The sequence below is a fragment of the Myxocyprinus asiaticus genome, chromosome 13 (genome assembly GCF_019703515.2).
Source record: "Myxocyprinus asiaticus isolate MX2 ecotype Aquarium Trade chromosome 13, UBuf_Myxa_2, whole genome shotgun sequence".
In the NCBI taxonomy this organism is placed as follows: domain Eukaryota; kingdom Metazoa; phylum Chordata; class Actinopteri; order Cypriniformes; family Catostomidae; genus Myxocyprinus; species Myxocyprinus asiaticus.
This window is the reverse complement of record NC_059356.1, coordinates 32,835,338-32,851,651: the sequence shown is the minus strand read 5'-3', so window position 1 is coordinate 32,851,651 and position 16,314 is coordinate 32,835,338. Positions and strand designations below refer to the sequence as shown.

Below are 16,314 nucleotides of genomic sequence, written 5' to 3'. Positions count from 1 at the left end.
AAAGAAAATCATACTGGTTTGAAACAATATGAGGGTGTGTAAATTATAACAGAATTTCCTTTTTGGGTGAACTATCCTTTTAAACCTCAAATGGTCCACCATTCTGAAGCCCCCGCCTTAAAGCTTGTTGCTAAAGAACTTTGATGCAGAATATGTATAATGAAACCTACTGTAATGTAAAACATATTTTCTAAACTCATTACAAAGTCAAAAAGATTATTATTCTGTATGGTGACTTCCTTTGGGGATGTAGACATTTTTATGATTGGCATAAGATGCAATTAAAATGAGCAAAGGTGGTCTGATCAGTTTGGATCGATCAGTCCATAGTGACTCTCACAATGTTGCTTGTGTTTGTGATCATGATGTTGCTTGTAATTACATGTCACAGAACTTGTTTTTTCAGGGCTTCACTTTGCAGATCTTCTGCTTCCTGACACCAATCCAGTGTTCAGCACTCTTCCAGTCTTTCTCACTCTTACTTTACCTCTTTATCTCTCTCTCTCACACTCTCTTATCATCTCAGTTTAACTTGGACATCTGCAGGAACATGAAAAACTGTATGTTGTGTAGGAAGTAATGATATGTGGAAAATAAACATCTGCATGCATATGTAAAATGGGTAGGAAAGGGTGCATGTGTGCATATTTGTGTGTGTGGTGGATAGCAATGACACTCATCTCACATTGCCAGAACTTTGACTAAATTGCAAAAAGTCTGGTCTTTTGCAACTTATTCTGGTCGAAAACCATACATTTAATAAGAATAAAAAATTGGACCTACATGTAAAATGACCAACCACAGTTTTTTATTTATTTTTAGGTGTCGTTTAGGGGCGGGGTTATATGAAATAGATTCTACCACCATAAAAGTCCACTGTGGGAAAAATTTATTTAAATAATTGCGCAATAGTCTCTATGAACATTCTACCTGAAGTTGTGTAAAGTTAGCAAATCATATAAGAGCTTGACTAATTGAGAAAGTGTCAGTATTCATCAGATGGTCAGTGAACAGACTCTGGGCGGTCTGTATCTTAGATTCTTGGCACCTATGATTCATTGCTGAAGAGAACACTTATAGTAGGTTGAGGCAGGGAGATCCTGTGAATACTGCAATGATGTTGAGATGGACAGAATCGGGTTCTGTGGGTTTGACTCAGCTCTCTCTCTGACGGACTGCAGGTTCTGACACACTAAGACCCCCTGTGGCCCGGCAGAGCTGCATCACGACTCACTGAGCCTCAGCAGCTGCTGGGATGTGATGGATGGCTGCACGTCAGAGACCTGACACATGTTTAAGGGAGTAAATCAGTTAGATTGCATGTTGAAGAAACAGAGACTTCAAAAAGCTGGCGTGTTTGTGCACCATGTCGGGAAAGGCCATATGAATGAGTAGGATCACATGCATCATTGCTCTGCCTTGCAGTACATGCTGGTCTGGTTTCATTGCAGCTGCTGTCTGATAAAAGCTGAAGTGTGTAATTTCTGCACCTCTAGAGGTATCAAATGGAACTGCAGAAATAATTGCTGTTTTCAAACAGATTCCAGAAAACCCCCTTCATCTTTCTTTGGATGTACAAACAGATAGCCCCTCTCCAACTCAAACCATTGGTCAAGCCAGAAAGTTTGCTGTGTCGGGCTGGGGGACCGCTCAAACAAACAGAGGAATGTTTTGATAGTACCACAGTGTGTTTTAGGTGTAATCAACCTACAAATTGAAATGTGTCTGGCTGCCTTCTACCTCTTTATTTAATTTCCTCTCACTTTGTTTTGCCATCAACATATGTGCATTAATTTGTGTTTCTTCTATATTATTTATTAGAATGTATTCTTGTTGGATTATTACAGGCATAATCTTCTGTGAAGGTGTCGACTGGCTTGCAGTGTTCTGTATGTAAAAGTGTAGAGTCTTGCAGATTTATGCCCTGATGTGGTTTGTGTTTGTTTCCGAGTTACAGTATCACAGTTTAATGGTATGAGATTTTGGATCACTCTTGACTATGCTCTCAGTTTGTTTAGCAGAGAAACACATTGTCAAAGTAACTGAGAGAGTGGAAGATGTGAGGGTGTACATCATTGTGTTGCAGAGCAATTACAAAGTGTCAAAATATAGGGAGAATTAAGATACACCAACATGGACTTTCAATTAAAAGATGCACTCAAGAAGGTCTATAATACCTGGAGAAAGCAATATGTTAGCATTTCCATTCATCTCAATGGCAGTTGCTAGGCTGGTGCAGGACCCCCTGGAATTACACATATAACAATATATGCATATATAATTATAACGGGGTAAGGTGGGCAAGGAGGAGGCGGGAACCGGCAGAACAGTCAACGTAAACTTTAATGACAGAAATGAAGTTAAAACAACATTAAACAAACATAAACAAACACACACCACGTGTCTCTCTCTCTCTCTCTCTCTCTCTCTCTCTCTCTCTCTCGAACTGGCGTCTCCGGCTCCCCTTTATCTCTCTCTCTCTCGCTGATTAGTTGAATCAGTGCCGGCCATGCACCCTCACTGCCCGGCCACGCCCTCCTCCTCGTCACAATAATATTACAATGCAATTAAATATTTGTGATGTATATGTTGTTTGCCAAAATGTTATTTCATCAGAAGGGTCCTAATATTCTGTTATTAAAAGAATAGTGCAGTTTGAGTTATCTTTAAGGAATTTTACGGGTTCATTAGAAGTTAAGCTCAATCAGCAACATTTGTGGCATAATATTGATTGCCAAAAACATTTATTTTGACCCACCTTTTCTTTAAAAAAGCAGAAAATTTGAGTTACAATGTGGCACTTACAGTGGAAGTGAATGGGGGCCAATTTTTGAACGTTAAAATACTCACTGTTTCAAAAATATAGCCACAAGACAGAAACAATATTTTGTGTAAAGTTATAGCCAATTTTACAACTTCATTGCCATGACAATGTAATGTCAACATACCCTAAAATGACTGTAAAAAAGACTATTTAAACAACTTTACAGCTCAAATAATACACAAGTTTTAACAGAAGAAGTAATGTTAGTGCTTTTATAAAATTATAAGCTTCACATTTCTGATTTAAACCCTCCAAAAATTGGCCCCATTCACGTCCATTGTAAGTGCCTCACTGTAACCTTGTTTTTTGCTTTTTTTTTTTTTTAAGAAAAGGAGGGATGAGTCGCAATTATTTTTTGTGGTAATCAACATTATGCTGTCAGTTGAGCTAAACTTGTTTTGAATCTGGAATATTTCTTTAAGAAACCGAACTTATTGTAGGCCTATATTAATAATAAACCCTTTTGTTTCCATTCATCTGCAAAAGGTCCATAGAATATTTGGGACTGCAGTTTGTCAATGGTCTTTGCTCGTTTATTCTCCTCCTCATTAGCTGTGCACTGAAACTTGCAGTATGGCATCAGAAGAAAACCAGCATGCTATTCATCACAATGTAGCCAGACATTAAACTGCTTCTGCTGATCAAAGCTGGCCAAAGCACGTTGCCTTTGAAGTTAAAAATTCTGCGTTTCACATATTTAACTCAGAAATTATTCAGAGGCAGGGTGGGGAAAGCCAATTAAAAAAGCTTTTCAGAGCTGAGATGTATTAGCATTGATATTAAATGCGTCTGAATCTGGGTAGTTGCTGTCATTTCTCTTGTTTGCTAATAAAGATGACCTCTCTCACTAATGGCCACAGAGAGAATTGGGTACATTGGCCATCACTAATGTTCTTTAGAGATTCTTTAGGAGGTGGTCCTTATGTTTGACTGACATTAATGAAATGAATAGTGATTAGCCTTTAGCTTGTGGACAATAAGTCTCATTCACCAATAAATATGTACAAGTATCTATCTATCTGTCTGTCCATCTTGATTATGAAGAAAACATACTCTGAATTGCCAATGGAACTGTATCTAAAACCATCCCCAACAACATTACCAACAATCCCTCACATAGGTCATATTGCTTGTAATTTGCTGCTTTAAAGCATAAATTCCCATTAGCTTTGTGAGTATGCAGGGTTTGCCTCTTGGATATGGTTTCAATTTCCCAATTATTCCAGTCGTTTATGCAGTGTGACCAGGCTTCCCTGTTGTGAATCTCAACTCATGGGATTTGATTTGTATGTTCTGTGTGCAAGATATTTAATTAGTGTGCATTTTTTTTAGAAATATTTCAGCTGTAATTGCACATGGATAATTAACTAAATTGCCTCATTATGCAGCTAATATTGGTCCAAAGGACACCATTGGCAATATGTGGCCTCACTTTAGTAAAATGTCATAGCGCTGCAGTCAATTTAAGCAATTTCTTTTCACACAAGTCAGCAGTTGATTAATACATATTTATGCATAGCCAAATATCTCCTCTCACACTTCATTACCACATTCAGATTGTATATTTCTCTCTAATTTGTAGGTTAATTGGCTTATACTTCCTTTTCTGCTGCTGGAGTATTGCCATATGTTTGACAGCATTTTGTTCCTGGAAATCACGCAAATCATTCTATATCCCCATAATCCATAATCCGATTTTCCTTCCTCAAAATGTCTTCCTCGATAGAGTGTTTTTTTTTTTTTTTCACAGCTTCAATTTATGTAGAGATACAAAATTAATTCCCACATTTTCTTACATTTTTTAGCGGTGGAAATTTGATGGCTATTTTATATGGCAGCATTTGTGTCATAGTCCTTGAGCTAGTGCTGTCTAAATGCAAAAGGAGATGGTGATATATTTTATTGCATATACAAGTGAAAATAGGGCATTTAAAACGAATGGCATTTTAAAAAGTGACCCTGAAAAACACTATTGATTCCATCAAATCAGATTTTATATACAGTGTCCTTCCATTATTGCATTTGCCTTTGCATTACAGCACTCAGTGTTTTGGTCCTCCCCTCATAATGTAAAGAAGGTTCATCATCACTCTTGAAAATCATTTGGAGAGAAGACTGTCCATGGTTGCTGAGCTAGAGATTGACACACTCTAAAACATTAGTTCTGAACTGGCCCAAGATTTACATTAGACATCAAGTGTGACTCATCAGAGTACCATAATTGTTTATGGTGCTTGGTGCACAATGTCAACCTAAATGTCCGTAAAATCAAACATAGAAACAGAGGCTGAATAGGTAAATCCACAATGTTTGAAATGCATAAACAAGAGCAGAAGTGTGATTTTTCCAGTCTAAAGACCTTTGCACACCAAAGGCGACGTGATTATGAGAGTCAAATGGCCCTTTCACATAAAAAGCCACGTGAATGATCGCTGTTAAGGGGATTGTTCACCCATAAATGAATCTCATCATTTACTCACCTTCATGCCATTCCAGATGTGTATGACTTTCTTTCATCTGCAGAACACAAATAAAGATTTTTTAGAAAAATATCTCCTCTCTGCAGGCTCTACCTCTCTCCTTGATCCCTATAGCTGTGTTCAGGTGCATTCATTCTCCAAAGAGCTTCATTTGTTCTTACCCAGGTGCAAGCTTTCAGCGGTTAATTTCTATGGAGTATTCACACTAGGCTTCTTCTCTGGGGGAGTTATATGGATGTAACGATTCGGCTCTCTTAATTCATATGACAAATGGTTGTTTCTGTTCTTGGCCTCCTGCATGGGAGCAGTTTTCTGGGTCTTTATGTTCCTCTGGGGAGCAATGCCTCAGCTGTCTGCATGGCGAGTTGTGATAGTCCCCTGTTATTTTTAGCTGTTACACTGAAACGCTGTGTGTTGGTTTTGACATCGAAAACATGTTTTTCTGTGTCAGAATACTGGGTGAATTAATAAAGTCCAATGAGGTTTCTTAATAAATCTGCTTAAAGCAGGCCAGTTTATTATATTTAAACAGGGACAGCTATATGAATTTCCAAGTTGCTCTTGTAGATATTAATGTCTGACTATGACGATTTGGTTAGGGACCGTCTTTCAAATGAGCTAAATAGAAATTAATCTCTGTTATCATCAGTGTCAGGGAGGGGTGCACTTCCCCACTATGTGAGGATTAGAACAAATGACTGAATATTAAAAGAGATACATGTGTTGTCTCTATAAGGGTTAGTGAATCTGAATTAGGTGATGTTTCAAGTCTGGATATTACTGCGAGGTGACAAGATCTAGCAATAAGAAAATACCATCAGTCTCCCGTTTATCAAGTCTGTAGAGCAGTAAAAAAGTAATCTGTTGAACACACTATATAGTTTAACAGAGCACAAATTTCACATTAGATTTTAACAGGTGTTGCCATTTTATTCACCTTCCAATAGAGTTCCCTGCTTGGTCGTGACTGGTCATCTAAAGACTTTAAAAACAAGTGTAGGAATGTGGTCAATCAAAAACTATAACAAGTCATATGAAAAACTGATGTTCGGTATTTGAGTCCAAGTCATGAGAATCAGAGAAATGTTGCTCATTTCATTTTTCTACACAGATGTGTTATCAGTATGGATGTGAAATATCTGGTTGATATCTGGGTGACTAGGATTTTGCCAAATTCTCCTGGATTAACATCTTTTGTTGGTCCTGAAACAACATTTCTGTCAAACAATCAAAATAGTCTTAACGTAGCAGAAGAAGATTTATACTGCCCTGCAAAGGCAAGACACAGTAACTACGTACTTTGTCAAGACCGAAATTGGGTCTGGATTGAAAATATGATCTATTCTATGACAGATAGGTTTGGCTCAAGTATGCTCAGATTCAGAGAAAACAGAATTTTATAATCCACATTTGGCTGGACAATCCAAAAACTTTGAAGCCATCGCTCTCAGTTTCATTGTTGCCGTCTTTACTGTACTTTTGATTTGTTGACATGATAAAACCCCTCATTCCTCTTTTTTCCTCAGGCATCATGGCTGATAAAGACAAAGAAATGCCAGTGGTTGAGGATGAAGATGAACCAGATCTGAACTACCAGCCTCCAGCTCAAAAGAGCCTACAGGAGATCCAGGAACTGGACAAGGATGATGAGAGCTTGAACAAGTACAAGCAGACGCTCCTGGGCTCTGGACCTGTGGTGGCAGGTTAGTGCGGAAATCTGTTAAAAATACCTTTAAAACACACCTACATACATATCTATGCATGTGCTGCATCCATAGATGATGTTTTGCTGTATTTGAGGCTGAAACTGCTCAGTGTTTGATGTTGGATATTTGGAGGTCTTCATTTCAACCCTGGGTTTTGGCTAAATAAAGTTGCCAATGATTTTATAACATAAAATGACCATAGTGGAGAAATATTAGTTAGCATGGCAGCCCATTGAGTAATTGACTTTCTGCAGGTATTCCTTGACAACTTACAATTTTCTCAGACAGCATAAAAATAATATGCATCTACCTATGGTTATAGCCCAAAAGTGAACAATGTATTCTGTCAGAACAACCTCTGTGTTTGCTTGGCAACATGCATTTGATCCACATTTACTGCATAGCTTAACATGAGTAATGCAATGTCCTCTGAAGATTGTATTGCCTTCATTGTTGAAGATTGTAATTTCTGAACCACTAGTATCACCAAGTGAAATTACAGAAATAATAAATGTTTTCAAACAGGCTTTCTGAACACTCCCTCCATCATTGATCGAACAAACAGATTGTCCCACCCCAAACTCACAGCATTGGTTGAGCCAATATTGCTATGTTGGGCTAGTCAGGATGCTCAAACAAACAGCAATGTTTTGAAAGAGTCGCAGAAACACAGTGTATACACTTTCCGGGGGAATCAACCATCTAATGGCTTACTTATTTTTGTCTCTACATGTTAAACTTGGATAGGAGAAAGTACTTTAACATTTAAAACAAAGCTGTAGCTCGACCCTCAAAGGACTGTTCTCCCTTCTTCCCCCTGCTGTCTGGACTGACTCACATCCCCGTGGTATGTCAGTCTTGGATCAAAGCCCCAAAACAATATCCTCTTAATTTAGAGAAAGGAATGAAAAGGTGGCTATCACTTCACTTTAGCAGTCATAAAAGCATGGCGTTGAATGGCTTTGTTGTTTAGAAAAACATGAAACCTGAATTACGATTCCACTCTATGCATAATGCTGGATAATTTGCATTTAATATTCTGTTACACTGCACAATGCATTAATTATACGATCACTTATTGTATTTCTGACTCTGATTTATCGAGTAAAATAATGTGAGTGCAAATTGAGAAATCTGTGTTTCTTTCCTTTTTTCTCCCTGATGAATTGCGTCCGAGTATTATGATCAAAGCCATGCAATCCTAATATATTTTTCCAGAGGCAAAATCCAATATACACTTTAAAATCCTTTAAGTGTGAACTGGAAAAAAGAAAGCTTGCTGATACACTGCGCCCTAAGGCGTTAAAAGCAGATTAATTTTTTTATTGACTCACAGGGATTTAGAAGTTTGATTTTAGACACTATAATTTTCTGTTGAGAATTAATCAGCTGGAGTATGTTCTTTTTTTTCCTTCAAATGCAACTGCCAAGAGGATTTACCTCCTGACTTCCCTGATTCATAAATGATTCATCTTTGTATTGCTGGTTATGGCCAGGTTAATAATAGCCTTCATTCTGTGCTGGTATTTTATCGCGTTTTGTGTTTCGGTCTTGACTAAAAGATCTGCTTACAGAGCTGCTATTATTATATCAGCCAATAAGAGCAAAGCACCCATGTAGTCGGTACCAAAGTGGATCTTCTTGTGTCTCTAAGAACTGGCCTATGAAACACACCCTTCCTTATATTGCTCAGAGGGAGTGTTTGGGAAACCTGTTTGAAAACCATTATTATTTCTGCAATTCCATTTGCTGACACTAAAGGCACAAAAATTACACACTTATAAGGACTCTTGTGTATGGTAATGCTTTGAATTTTTACGAGATTCTCAGATATGACAGCATTGACATATCTTCAGTGGGAATGGAAACCGTGGAAACCAAAACAGGGTTTTCTTTGATGTCCATTCATTTGTCATAATATTTTCTCAGATATAATAGTGGAATTTAGCCAGGGTGATCAATCATATTTGGTGCGTGTGGTCCCCGGTGTGCCGTTTTGTACGTGAACATGCCTGCGGTGGGTGGTAGCACTTGTAGCATCAGCAGATGATTAACTGCAGTTCCCAATTTAAAAAACAGCCCAAGCTGCATCAATAACACTGCATCAGTGAGACTGTTCCAACCATTTGTTATATGCGGTTTTACACCACAAGCTTCCACTTGCCGATGCAGTAACAATCATTCAGCAGGACAATAGAGTTGATAAGCACCTAATTAAAGCTACTCACCTACCCTGCATGATTCACAAGACAGACTGAATGGAAGTTCATATTGGAATCTCCATAGATACAATGCTATTGGTTTGGATGTGTGCTGTTGTTAAAGGGGTTTGGCAGTAGCAGCTATCAGAGAGCTCTATCGCTCTGTCGAAATGTGCTGTGACTGCATGCTTAGGTCACTAGCCTCCAAGCAGCTCCGTGTCCACCTAAACCCACACAGAAAAGATCTTGGATAAATTCACGAAACATTTGCACCAGTTCTATGCAAAAACTGGTTGTTCTGTGCTTATTCACTAACCACCTACAATCCAGTTTAACCAAGTGCTATATGAGCGCACATTTAAATTTAGTCATTGTTGTTATTTTAAAATAGGTTGTTATGTTGAATTATAGATTGAAAGGGATAGTTCACCCAAAAGTGAAAATTCTCTCATTTACTCACCCTCATGCCATCCCAGATTTTTAGAAGAATATCTCAGCTCTGTAGGTCCATTCAATGCACAATCATAATTTCAAGATCGATGACACATCCTAGTGCTTCACGCATGCGCAGAGCGCTAGATGGCTCTATAGGAAGTGTAATAGAGCTTGAAATCATGATCGCCAATGATACTGCTGTCAAGATGTACAGTGAAAAAGGACTTACATTTTGGTCTGTTCTCATCCAAAACCAACTGGATCACTTCAGAAGACATTGATTAAACCACTGGAGTTTGATGGATTGTTTATGCTGACTTGATCTGCTTTTTGGACCTTCTGAGTTCTGGCCACCATTCACTTGCATTTTATGGACCTACAGAGCTGAGATATTCTTCTAAAAATCTTCATTTGTGTTCAGCAGAAAAAAAGAAAGTCATACACATCTGGGATGGCATGGGGGTGAGTATAATATGAGAGAATTTTTGGGTGAACTGTCCCTTTAATGTTACACTATAACTGCCCACAGAAAGCAGATGTTAAATGGAATTCATTAAAAAGATGTTTGTGTACATTTTCTAGTCAGTAGTAATATCAAATGATGGAGAAGAGTGTTATAGATGAAGTAACAGTTTGCCCTGGCACTTCTGGGTTCTTTTGGCACTGCATAGAACTGCTTTTCTATGGGCACTTCATTCAAATTGAGATGTAAATGCCCAAAAAGTGCTGTTTGTGGGGTTGAAACACTTCATTTACTACAGATTATTGGAGATTTGGGCTCCTGTAAAACTCCATCAGGATCATTGGATCAGGAAAAACTCAGGATTTTATGTAAATTATGGTATTTTACAATACAATACAATTTTATTTCTATAGCACATTTAAAACAGCAGCAGCTGACCAAAGTGCTTTCCAAAATAGAAAGGTTAAAAGATAAATAATAAAACATAAACATTCACACAACATATTAACAACAACGAATCGCCATCGTTGATATAGTATCTGCTCAAATAAGACCCAAATGTCCTGCAGCTGCTGTTGGTAGATTTGAACTTTTCATGGATCAGTTGCACAAACTCTAATATCAAACAGCTGTTTTTAATTTCCCAAGTGCAATTGCTGTGACATATATGAGACCAAATATTTTCCAACGATAATCTTTTACCACAATGTTAGATTGAACGGTACAAACTGGACCCCATCTCCACCACCCTAGCGTATAGCTGTACTCTTTATGAAAGGATATGCAAATCAAAATAATTTAATACTTCTAAAATGATGTCTTTGAATTTATTCCAAATGTAGTAAATAACTTGTTCAATTGAAACTGGTTGGTATTAAGTTTGAATATTGAATATGGTAGGATTGACTTCAAATATTATTTACTGTATGTGGACCAATAATTTGAGCAGTAAACATGCATATTGCATGTCTCATAGTAGTTTTCACATCTCTTAGGCTTTAGAAGTATGATAAACGTATGAGGATGTGTATTCCTCAACATGTTTCAAGTCTGACATAATCATACAGGCCTATAGATACATTTATTTCTTCACAATAAACCATAGATATCCCTTTTTAATAACTTTTATTAACAATAACAAACATTATTCCATTATTTAATGCTTTATTATTAATTATTATTAAAACGGCAGCGCTGCTCATATCCACCAATTAAAAGCTACTGCTCAAAATTACCCAGAAGCGCAGTTGCCTGCTGAGTGACATCACAGTATTTTCATCTATAACCATGCATATGCCCAGGCATGTGATGTAGAGAGGAGCACTTTCGGGAATTTTAAAGAGCCAAAGCTGTACAGTCCCAGTAATGTATGTCAGACTGCGGTAGTCTGCTGGATCCTTTACACAACCTTGCAGAATTGGCCTGCTAAATTTTGCCATTGCAAATTGCATTGAGCAAAGAGTTTTTTGGCAGTGTTTGTGCTGTTACCTGATTTGTTATTTCCTTTAGTTATTCGGGTGTTTAAACAACGCAGACCACAAATGAACAACACTATCAGCAGGTGCGATTCATTCTTAGTGAATTACCCCATCTTCTCCTTTAATGGCAAGAGCTCTTATGGAAACTAGGAAGGCTGAAAGGAATTCATGGCAGCCCATTAGGAACACTAACTGATACGTCTTCAAATGCCTCTTTATCGCGTAATGAAAGTGATCACGTTTGTAAAAGACACTATATATCAAAGATGGACAAAACAAAGGAAGTGAGTGTGAATTGTATGGAAGGAGAGAAAGGGGTAGACCCGTCTGCCCACAAACATGAATTGATGGTATTCAGCTGCACAAATGTGAGATGATGAATGTGTCTTATTTACACTCTGACTTGTTAGTGCATTGCAGGTGCACATGAAAGCCTTATTTACCCCTTCTCATTCACACTCTATTTGGTCCAGTCTAAGTGTCTTCCTTCTGGTCTTATACACATGATGAATGTGTAGAAAAGTCAGCTTGGAGGATTGACTTGGCCAGTAATGCCTTTGGATAGACAGTATATGCATGAGTGGACACATTCTGCTGCTTTTCAGTGCCAGACCCAGATCAACATGGTACAGTGGTAGTAAATTATAGCCAATATGAAATAAGAAGAGTCATTAGCACAGGCCCGGCTCCACAGGGGGGCAGGCCCACCCAATCATGAACTTGGCCCACCTTGAGAACTACACCTACACCCACCCCTCTAACTGTTCGGCCCACCCGGAGGGTCCTATGGCCCACCTTACATCTTAGAGCTAGAGCCAGGCCTGCATTAGCATCACTGTTATCATTGCTCGTAGGTTAGGGAATTGTTCAAAACTCGAAAATTAAATTATTGAAATTAAACTATATTAAATTTCAATGCCTAACTTGTCCCACACCATTTGTGCTATGGAAATGGATGATTTCTCAAATCATGCGTCTTCTTGAGGAGAGGTGCAGTATTACTTTTCTAGCAGATCAGATTTGCGATTTTGCACTTGGTGGATGATAAAAGATGGGACCCAAGCCATATCTAGAGACCAGATTATAATAGAGAAATGAGGTTGGGCTCCTTTGACTTGGACCAGAATGCAGTCCCCTAGCAACCACCCACAACAACCTAGCGACCACATAGCAATGCGCTGAAAACCGCTCAGAACACCTTAGCAACCACATAGCAACACTCAAGCAACCACTTACAACACCCTAGTGTGGTTGTAAATATTGCACAGGCAAGCGCCTCAAATTTTCTTGGGCAAAATTTTAAAAATCTAGTACTGTGATTTAACCTGCAAAATCACTGCTAAGCAAGAGATGCAGCTTTACTGCATGATTGGAATATTAAACTCAATAAATTTATGCTCCCACAGTTCTGCATATTTGAATTTGAATTTACAAAGCAGTGGAAAAGACTACTTTGATGGATAAGTGGGGTTAACCTAGTGTAGATATTGAATGTATGAATGGATTTCTGTTTCTAATACATTTTATTATTATTTGCATTGTAGATCCCACCATTCCTAATGTTCAGGTGACCCGACTGACTCTAATGTGCGATCAGGCTCCTGGACCCATCACCATGGACCTGACAGGTAAGTCTCATGGCAAAGCTATTTAACATTTGGCATACAATAAATACAATTAAGGCAGTCCAACTTTTATAAATGTAAATTTATAAATTTAAATTTAATAACAAGTGTACATGGGATAATAGTTATATGGGTTGAGGTAAGTGGGTTGAATATGTGGCCCCTATTGTCCACACAAAGGCTGCTGGTCAAGAGCAGGAAGGGCATTTGCTTACTGGACAGTACTGACAGAGGCTCAGTGGCTCTGCACTGCATTCTAATGCTTTACCTCCATTGCCTACAGAGGGATGATGTCATTGTCTCTGAGGCCAGCCAATGCTGGAGATGGAAACCTGCAACACAAATCAATTGTACACTGCTGTATGTGGCAAATTAATATGAAAGCAGTGTGTCACTTTATACACCATCTAAAACTACTTTAAACAGCATTTGCTAATTATTTTATTAGTATTATGCATGCAGTTTTATGACCGTATTAGTCAAGATACTACATTGAATATTCATTTCAAATCAATTCACTTGTCACACGGCAGGATTATTTATAATGAACTAGAAAAGGTGAAAAGGTGATGAAAAATGGTGAAACGGTGACCAGTTACAGGGTCTAAGATATAGACTTTCCTTTATACATGCATAATTTTTAACCTGAAATCTTAATATGGATGAAAAATAAATGTTCATTGACTTTTTATGCGTCAACCACACATGTAAAAATGTACCCGCCCTTGATAGACTGGAGAAGATAGGACTGTCAGGTCGTTTTATTTGCAGATCAGGTGTCTGCCACCCTCCTTTGCCCTCAGCTGGTTCAAACGGTGTATTTTTCTTTTTAAAAGTGAGAACAAAGCAAAAGGTCACCTGGCTGCTAGGCAACATAATGATTCAGGGCTGTTTTTTAAAAAAAGAAGACCTTTTCTGGCGTAAAAACTGTAACGTCCTTCTCAGTGTAAAAAAGGGCACATGTACCAACCTAAAGGTTCCAGCACATTTCCTCTTCTAGAACAAAAACAGAAATGACTCTGTGGTTTCTGTTGGTCGTGTGTGTACAGGAAGACGTTACCCTCTTAACAGAGTACATTGTTGCATTTAAGTGTGTGTACTTCCTGTTTATCTCAACTCATGTTCTTGCACAATTTTAAGTCTTAAATTAACTCTTTGCTGAAACAAGAGGAACAAAGATACAGTTTTATTTCCTGATTGGTTCCTAACATCCCAATGGCTGGTTTGATTTTCATTTTGGCTTCAAAACCAACTAACCATTGCCCTGACCCTAACAATAACAATAAAACTTTTTTTCCTTAAAGGTGCACTCAATAATTTTTTCCTCATTAAAAAAGTTTTACTCCTAAAGAAATCAGTTGTAATTTTGAAACATATATATAAAATCATGACCATTCACATGAGATGAGAAACTGTAGTCATATCATTAACCTTATAAAAGCTGTTTTATTCTACATGGAGAGGGTTCCCTCATGGGGGCTGCCATGTTAGGATCACATGACCGGCCGAATACTATTCTCCTAAACTCAGTAACCGTCCAGTTATTGGACACTTTCACTGATAAATTAAATGAATGAATTTCTACAATAGCATCCGTTACTGAAAACTACTGATTTTGAATGATGCTGCATCTACACAGGTGTCAGTGTAAGTCAAAGATGACATAAACACAAAGATTACGACTACATTTACATGGACACCAGAAAGAGGCTTATTGTGAGAAAGCAAGTTATTGCTCCCGTTTACATGAACTGTATAAGTGCCGTTCTCTTTACTTCTGTATACATGGGGCTTGGTCAGTAAGCAGCTTTCTCCACAGCAACGTAATTTCCCAGCAATGTTTGTGTAAATAACGAACTTGGCATCCCAGGAAAATTTTCTGTTGATTTGATGTATTTCTAGATATTCCAGAGTTGTTGCGACCTACAGCTTAATTGCGATGCAGTAGTGGGGTTTTCCTCTTACATAAAACACTGGTATTCTCCCAATGAAGGAGCGCATATGCAAACGTAAGGGACAGTCAATATTTTACATTAGTGTGTATAAATGGATATAGTTTATTGTGTATGTGATTTTTCCCTCTGTACTCCTAGAAATGTTGAATTCTTTCCACTGTGTTGATGTGCTGTTGGGCTCCATCCTATGACGTTTGTTATCCCGGGCTGTTCCATGCACGTGCACTCTTCAAACACCCATCAGAACGCTGCTTATGCGTTTACTTGGCCACATTAAGCCGCGTTCTCCAAGAGAAACCTGAGTGTTAAACCACTTTCTCTTATTCCCTTAAACGGCATAAGGAAATCGGCGTTCTAGTTTACGTGACGTTTTAGAATGCCGCTTTCTGCAAAAACCCTGGAATAAAACATTTCTTAAGTGCATGTAAACGTGGTCACTCAGTGCACCTTTAACCATTTTTTAAATATAGAGACTATCAATCATTAAAAATTGTGTACAAGTGGTGCTTCTTACTGCATGTGCACAGAAAAGGTTCTTACCTTTCGTTACGCACATAAATTGGTTCTTACCCTCTTATGTTGATGAATCTGGGTTATTCTTAATGAGGGAGTGCATACCTGCAGTTAGAAATTAGCGTAACACACACCTTCACTATCTTTAAATATTGAAGATATATATTTCTCTATGAAAATCCACACACATTTTACACACAAATACATTAGTAAACAAGACCCAAAATGTTTACAACCATATGTATTTGGTAAACACTTTCCGCTGTACAAGAACTTTTAGACAAACAGCATAAAATATCATACAAGGATCTCTATAGACTGTGTAACTGATTTAACTGTGGGCAGGAGTGCATTAGAGGTCTGTGATGTAGGAACACAGATGTGCCATCCTGCATTATGTGATAGCTGAAGCTGGCACCTTGCAGTGGGAGAGCCGCTGGGACGGAACATGCTAACCAGACTGAGCTTTTGATGGATGCAGCTGGGCCGACAGGCACTGGAGGAAAAAGACTGTGACAGTTGAAGGTGGGCAGTGGAACCTGACTGCACTCCAGGCTTGAAAACCACTCACCATGACAGCAGAAGTTCTGCTCTGCTGATGTTCAGATCAGAGCTGCTGGAAGCCAGACCTTAT

General features: G+C 38.3%; 1 protein-coding gene across 3 annotated transcripts in view; it reads left to right on the top strand.

Moving 5' to 3' along the window:
* Positions 1 to 16,314, top strand: part of arhgdig (Rho GDP dissociation inhibitor (GDI) gamma) — a 39,651-nt gene that overhangs the window by 9,278 nt on the left and 14,059 nt on the right. For all 3 annotated transcript variants that reach the window (XM_051713915.1, XM_051713916.1, XM_051713914.1), the window contains exons 2-3: positions 6,831 to 7,007; positions 13,132 to 13,215. In XM_051713915.1, coding sequence (XP_051569875.1) covers positions 6,836 to 7,007; positions 13,132 to 13,215 — 256 coding nt within the window. In that variant the 5' untranslated portion in view covers positions 6,831 to 6,835. The remainder of the gene's footprint in view (positions 1 to 6,830; positions 7,008 to 13,131; positions 13,216 to 16,314) is intronic.